The sequence below is a fragment of the Ochotona princeps genome, chromosome 4, assembly GCF_030435755.1.
Source record: "Ochotona princeps isolate mOchPri1 chromosome 4, mOchPri1.hap1, whole genome shotgun sequence".
NCBI lineage: Eukaryota > Metazoa > Chordata > Mammalia > Lagomorpha > Ochotonidae > Ochotona > Ochotona princeps.
In genome coordinates, this window is record NC_080835.1 from 50,738,917 (window position 1) to 50,747,044 (window position 8,128).

General features: G+C 39.8%; 1 protein-coding gene across 1 annotated transcript; it reads right to left on the minus strand.

Annotated features, from left to right (window-relative positions):
- Positions 1-459: 459 nt before the first annotated feature.
- On the minus strand, positions 460-1,395 carry LOC101517414 (olfactory receptor 52J3). Its single transcript, XM_004590072.2, has one exon. It carries the CDS (start codon positions 1,393-1,395, stop codon positions 460-462), a length of 936 nt encoding a protein of 311 aa, XP_004590129.2.
- Positions 1,396-8,128: the final 6,733 nt, after the last annotated feature.

Genomic DNA, 8,128 nt, shown 5'->3' on the forward strand with positions numbered 1-8,128 from the left:
TCTGGGAGACATTCCACTTACAAGTAGAGATTTCGCAGGAGATGGTTTGAACCTAGGAATGAGACTTTGGTAAAAGAAAAGAGACTGCAAGGTCCAGAGAGAGATCAGTGTTAAAAAGACAAGATATACAGAAATTGAAGCAGGTTGCAGGGTCAGGTCTCCAGTATCTCCAATTACAAAATATTAAAGGTGACTTATTATTATTGATGAGATCATGCAAGCAGAGGACATTTAGCTTGCTCTAGTGGAATTCCAATGTGGATGTCCATAGATTCCTGAACTTGATATAGATTGCAGTTTCTGAAACTCAGACCCAATTAGTCAGCAAGTATGTTCAAGCAAACTGGCATGGCAGCTTAGTGAACATGAGATAAGGACCATGAAATACTGAGAAAAGAACACATGAGTGTTGCTAGGAAGATCAAAGCCCTTACTTTAAAAAAGATTATGGCAAGAATGTTACACTTTAGAAAACAGAGAGAGAACTCGTTCTCGTATCTGTTTGGTCCTCACACCATAAATGATAGGATTGAGTGAAGGTGGGAGAACTACATAGAGATTGGCAATGAGAATGTGAAGGTAGTGTGGTATGTTGTGCCCAAATCTATGAGTGAGGAAAGAAAAGAGCGAGGGGATATAAAAAACACAGAGTACTGCTACATGAGACCCACAAGTGCTCAGGGCTTTAACTCGCGCATCCTGTGATGGGAGGTGGAACACAGCGCGGAGAATGTAAACATATGAGATGCCAATAAGGACGAGGTTCAGAAGAAAGAGGGCAACCACAAACAGCCCATAGATAGCATTAATTCGGATGTTTCCACAGGACAATTTTGCAATGCCCATGTGCTCACAGTAGGAATGGGCTATTATGTGGGCCTGACAGAAGGGCAGGCGGTAGATTAGATAGACCATGGGAAGTATAAACATGGCTGGGCGAATGACGATGCACAAACTGATGCCCATCAGCACACTGGAGGTCAAGATGCTTGTATAACGGAGGGGAGCACAAATGGCCACATAACGGTCAAAAGCCATGGCCAGCAGGACCTCTGCTTCCATGCCCGTCAACGCATGGATCAAGAACATCTGCAGCACACACGTGCCAAAATTGATCTCGTGAGCATCAAACCACAAGATGCCCAGCATGCGGGGCACAGAGGTGGTAGAAAGGGCCAAATCAATGGAGGAAAGGATGGCCAAAAAGTAGAACATGGGCTCCCGGAGGGACTGCTCTGCCTTGATGACCAGAAGAGTGGTGGCATTGCCCACTAAGGCCACCAGGTAAATAGAGCAGAAAGGCAGGGAGATCCAGACATGCACCTCTTCCAGTCCGGGGATGCCAATCAGGAAGAATGTGGCTGGGTGAAAAATGCTCCGGTTCTGATGTATCATCCTACAATGGTCAGAAGAGAAGAAACCGTTCTTTTCTGTTGGAAGAAAGGCAAACAGAGAAAATAAGTGAAAGATGGTACAACAATTGCCAGCTCTGTTTCAGCAAGATCAATTCATCTCCTTTTGTGATATAGAATTCATGTATTGAGCTTATTCTTTTACCGTCTGAAGAGTAGGAGGTGGTATACTTCAGAATTGTTTTCACATGCTGACTAAGGAGGTTGAAAGCAAGTTCAGTGAGGATTTGTAAAAATTAAACATTTCAATTAATTATGGAAAAAATGTGATGTCATTTGCTGCCACCCAGAAGCTACTCTCTATTGACTGACACTAGAAACATCAATCCTGCAAAGCGAGTTTACTTCAGATACCATCAAAAGCCTTTTTTGCTGTTGGTACAGGGAATAAATGACAGACTTTAGAGTGCTGATAATGTCACAACAAAACCTAAACTTCCGTGACTTTATTACTGAATTAACTCAGATGTAATCTAACAGCATCTCACAAACATGGAAACAGATTCTGAAGCAATTTTTGGCTCGTTGAGATGCCACATCAGATAATGCAAGTTAACTTTCAGACTCATGGAGCATCATTTGGAAGATGGATTATCAGGTTGTCTAATGTTATTTGCTCTCTTCTGTTCATTATCCATACCACAGCAGGTAGTCTTAAGCTGATTTGTTGTAATTTTACCCTGCGTTGTAGAGCCACCTCTTCCTTGCTGTCTTCCCTAAACATTCAAGGCGCTTGAAATGGGAAGAGAAACAACCGTGAGAGCCTCTTTCTGTGTGATGATAATATTTTTGTAGTTTTCTTTGCTGACACAGTTTAAAAGAGGGAGTAACTTCTACCTTAGTATAAAGGCAAAGGTACTTGAATAATGCCACAATCTAACCCAGCCACTTTCAATGGCACAAAGAGATAGACCCTGGGGTCTGTGGTAAAGCAGTAGTAATTAAAAACACAGGGGAGACCCTTCTTTCATCGCTGACAGAGCTTCACATTCTGAATATTTTTGAAATTTTCTCTTTTGCTCCCAATGCAAGAAATTTACCAATGTAGGCAACAAATCTTCATCCTTTTAGATTGTTTTCTAACAGAGAAACCATTTCATAGTGCAATGAGTTTTACAATGAGGAAACCTGGCCCTGGAAACATCATTGAAAGATAATCAAAAAGATATTGGCAATGTCAGAACCATAATACTCCTGCTGGTTACTCTGAGTGTAAATGTAGGAGCCCTCTCTGCTGGCTTCATTTTAACGCAATTTTTGAAACTGGAAAAAAGACATTCTGTCTTACACCTTTAATGAGAGTTTTCACACATGACTTTTAAAGTGAAAGCTTTATTTAATGCAGAATTTCAATATGTTATGACAAACTGTGATAACTCCAGTGTTCTAAATTACGACTTAACATGTAACTTGTCTCTGCCTATGGTGCACGTTAGCCACATGATCCACCTCTCAGCCCACCTCTCAGTCAGTTATAACTCCAACCGCCACCACATCCACTCACCTAAATGTCGCTAGCTGAGTCTCCTCATTCTTCCATAGGAATCAAGCATCACACAAAACATCAGGCCACACAGAACTGACTCTTCATTCTGAGTACCGGAGAGCATGCTTATGGTAGGTCTGTAGCACCTAAGGGATGTTCCCAGGGACACATCCCCTGCTCTCAACTTCAGACACAGCCCTGGGACTGAGTCCTCAGAGACTGCTCACAAACAGCTACTTTTGCTCCAAAAACAGAAAAACCCAAGAACATAAAGGCAAGCTGAAGTGCATTTAGGTAAACACCAAAAGGTGATATTAAAAGCACAGCAGTTGTGAGTCAGTCATATCTGACATAATTATGAAATATTTATATTTCACATAAATATAAAAAAGCATAACTGTACTCTCCATATGCGTGTGGACATGTGGCCCAGTTCTACAGCTGTTCCAAGTATTGAAACAAAGGGACTAATGTCATGTCTGATGTTTTAGCTAGGATAAAAAGATTCTTTCCTGACTCAGAATTCACTGATTTTCTCTCCTGATACCTTTCCAACCTGATTTGCCCTTAAACACGTAATCACAATCCTTTGGTTACACTGTCATCTGGCCATGAGCTCCACATCACTGCCACAAAATATTACAGGTATAATATTTTAAAATTCATTTATAGGACTCCTGGAGTCATTCTGCTGGATTGTAACTCCCGGAGTCACTCTGCTGGAGTTCCAACCATGGCTTTGTCATATACGAGGTGTTTGGCTGTAGATGATTGTCTATCATTTCTGTCTACATCAGTTAATTGTACAGTAGTAGTTATAATATGTCTTCCTTCATTACCACAATTTGAAATTTAAATGTCTCTAGGGCATTTGCACTACTTACTATCTAGTGTGTAGAAAGAGATCATTAATAGACATTTTCACATTCTTCTTATTATCATTTTAGTCTTGTACTCATAAGAACTACTCCACAGAATATCTGATATAATACACATCAATGAATCATTAACTCTACAAGGTCTGGAGCCATTTCTCTTTTGAATGTTCAAGTGATGTCAAATTTATGCTCTCTATTTTCAAGCATACTCCCATAATGTAAAAGCAGGACCTAGTCTCCTGTCTGAACCCTTTAGTGCTTTTTGATGAAGTACCTGACCTCATCAAAATTCAAAAGGCTCATAGTCACATGAAAAAAAAAAAAAACCCGTTCACTTTCCCTAGATTTTAAGGAAATGCAATAAAACTGCAAAGAAGTTCTACTGAACTCCAGTGACCATGACCTTCCTACAGAAATCAGAAAGCAGCAATTGTTGGCAGAGGTGTGGGTAAAAGGTGCCCTGATGCAATCTTGGTGGGGATGAAAGCTAGTACATTAACTTTGGAAGTCAGTGTGCAGAGTGCTCAGACAACAGAGACTCAATCAGCATTACAGCCCAGCCATCCCAGTCCTGGAATATATCCAAAAGAAATGAAACCTGCCTTCAAGAGAGTACCTGCAACCCTATTTTATAGTAAAAAATTCATAATAGCAAACACATGGAATCAACCTAAATGCCATCAACAAAGGAATGGATAAATACATTGTGGTTCATCTGCTTGATGAAATACTGTCCAGCCAGAAAGAGGAAAGAAATAATGTCTGCTGCAGCAAAATGGTCCGAGCAGGAAACCATTATGCTTAGTGAATAAACCAATGCCAAAAAGGCAAATGTATGTCCCATGTAACTCAAGACAATGAATAGGCAAAGTACTACATGTATGTATTTGTGTATATATACATATATGTTTGTACAATCAATATACTTATATGCAATTTAAATCATTTTTGTTGAACTATTCAATACTCACAGGATATTCTGTTATATTAACGTATCTTCATATCTAGTAAAAATAAACATAAAGATATTTATTCAGTAACACATTCTTTTCTCTCTGTAAATGATGAGTCTATAAAGTGAAGAATTCTCTCCGTGCATCTCTCCCTGTAACTCTACCTTTCAAGTAAATAAACAAATCTTTAAGCATAAGAGCTGCTAAGGATATACTGGCTCCTTTTGAAGAGCTATCTTGACAACTAAGAGCAGATAAAGAATTTCAACAGCTCATATAAAAACCAAATTGCTCCATTGTTGTTCATAAATTTAAAGCCACTTGTTGTAGTTATACTCAATAAATGATTTGCAATGATTGAGCCAGAAAAACTACTGCTTCAGAAGACAATAGTGTACAATATCCTAACAGAGAGAAAATTACCTTCACTTTTCTTAGATGCATCCCTCCTGGGGCCCTCAGTCATCTGAGCTCTTTTCTGAAATATTCACTTCTCATGTCTTCTGTGGAATGTCCTACACCACTCTCTTGATTAAATAAATGTTTCTCATATCACATGTCTTCCCAACCCAGAACAAACTTAATGTAGAACAATAGGAAGGTAAAGTTTCAAAATTTCGTGAGATCAGAAATGACTTTTCCCTGATATAAGGCTTAGAATTTAGGCTATAGTCATCAAAAGCAGTAAGAATTACCAGCATTGGAAACTTGTGGGAAAGGGAAGAACATAGAGAGGATGGCTAACGGTTTTGTGTCAGTTGATTAGTAGGGTTAACTTCCAATATATTTCAACATAGTAGAGAAGCTATGGTTGCCAACATCTGATTGTACATTTCAAAATAGCAGGTGAAGAGGATTTTGAATGTTCCCAATGTTCAAAACAATTATGAATTATGAATATTACCTAGATATGATCATTAAACTTGGTATACATATTAGGTACTATAATGTCACATTGTATACCAAAGACCTGTATGATTAGATATCAGTTAGAAAAATAAAGAATAAGGGCCCGGCGGCATGGCCTAGCGGCTAAAGTCCTAGCCTTGAAAGCCCCGGGATCCCATATGGGCACCGGTTCTAATCCCAGAAGCTCCACTTCCCATCCAGCTCCCTGCTTGTGGCCTGGGAAAGCAGTTGAGGACGGCCCAATGCACTGGGACACTGCACCCGCCTGGGAGACCCGGAAGCGGTTCCAGGTTCCTGGCTTCGGATCGGCGCGCATCGGCCGTTGCGGCTCACTTGGGGAGTGAATCGTCGGACGGAAGATCTGCCTCTCTGTCTCTCCTCCTCTGTGTATATCTGGCTGTAATAAAAAATGAATAAATCTTAAAAAAAAAAAAGAAAGAAAAATAAAGAATAAAAGTGGCATAAGTTAGTTTAGGATCAATGAAATAGCTCAAATATGCATAGCGATGTGAAAACACCAAACTAATGAATAACAAGAATACAATAACTAATAATGCATGTTTTTTTAAAAAAATGTTCATGGAAAATTCAACAGTTAGAAAAAATCTGTGCATGGGGCCTACATGATGACTCAGCTGGTTAATTCTGCACCTGCTGGTACCGGTCTCCTATATGGACAATGGATCATGCCTTGCTGCTTAACTCCATCCAGCTCCCTGCTCATGACCTGGGAAAGCAGTGAAAGAATGTCCAAAGCCCTCGGACACTGCACCTGCATGGGGATGAGGAAGAAGTCCCTGCCTGGCTCCTGGCTTTGGATTAGCTCGGCTCTGGCTATTGAAGCTATTTGAGGAGTGAAACAGACTAGAAAAGATCTTTCTGTTTCTCTTTCTCTCTGTAGATCTGACTTTCAAATACAGTCTTTAAAAATCTGTGCATTGTGTTTGGTGGGATGGCTTAGTGGCTGAATAAATCCTCACTTTGCATGCACTGAGATCCTGTATGAGTGTCAGTTCTTGTCTGGCTGCTCCACTTCTCATTCAGCTTGTGGCCTGGGGAAACAGTACAGGATGGCTCAAAGCCTTGGGATACCACACCTGTCTTGGAAAGTCAGAAGAATTTCCTTGGTGCTAGCTTCATATCGTCTTAGCTCTGGCTGTTGCAGCCACTAAAGGAGTGAACCAGTGGATAGAATATCTTTTTCTGTATCTCCTCCTCTGTGTAAACCTGCCTTTATAATAAAATAAATAAATCTTAAAATAATCTGTGCATGGATTTCATAGACATTTTTCAAAAACATTCTTACAGTGACAATAAACTCATGGTAGCCTGTTAAAGCCTTTCTTAACAGAATCTAATTGGAAGCACCAAGAAGTGAAAGATGCAATTGTGGCAAAAATCTCCTCAAAGCATTATTGGCTAATGGTCACCATTATTGGCTAATGGTCACCATTATTGGCTAACCTCAGATTTATGATAAAGCTTGCATGGATCAAGGATGTAAATATTTCTGTCATAGAAGATAATGTTACAAAAAACAATACTGTAATAAGGATAACTTATTTTTTTTTAAAAGATTTGCTTATTTGTATTGAAAAGGCAATTGTACAGAGAGAATTAGACAGAAAGACCTTCCATCCATTGGGTCACTCCCCAGGTGGCTCAATGATCAGAGCTGAGCTGATCCAAAGCCAGGAATCAGGAACTTGCTCAGGCTCTGCCATGTGGATGCAGGGTCCCAAGGCTTTGGGCCATCCTCTACTGCTTTCCCAGGCAACAGGCAGGGAGCTGGATGGAAAGTAGAGCAGCCCGGACATTAACTGGGACCCAAATGGGATCCTGGTACATGCATGGAGAGAGTTTAGCTACTAGGCTATCATGCCAAGCCCAAATGGATAACACATTTTTAAAAGCCAGGATGATAATGATGACGTTAACAGCAGGCGACCATGCATATCAGGTTGAAGGAAAACATGTTACTTGCTTGAGCTCTACTTGGAGAACAACAGCAGAAGCAGTAGTGAGGACTGTGGACATCTGAACTGCTTTCTACTGTGAGAGAAAAATTCAGGTTTTCCACCTGATGGATCCCATAACTGTCACACACAGATCACCTGCAGACATGAGCAAAGTTTATGCTTAGAAATGAAGTTAACACTTTATATTATAATTAACTGGAATCTGCAGTTATAGGATTTCCTGAGTTTGTACACATATTTAATATCAAGGAAACACTATTTTTATGAAGAAAACAGCAACCCATAGCATTTGGCTGCAAAGTTTTACTTGAAGTAAATGAATACATCTGTTTTATTACTATATACACATGGTCAAATCTATGTAGGATTTCTCCATGTATGTCTTCTGAACTTTTCCACATATAAATTCCTATTCATGCCACCTTTTGCTCTCATTATTGCACAAACCATAGTCCAGTTGTTGTTTTTTTTTTTTTTGAGCAATCTCAGAGACAGCATTGTGAAAATCTGT

Bases quoted from the DNA above. Each gene is read 5' to 3' on its own strand.
- LOC101517414 (XM_004590072.2), bottom strand. From the start codon at position 1,395: ATGATACATCAGAACCGGAGCATTTTTCACCCAGCCACATTCTTCCTG.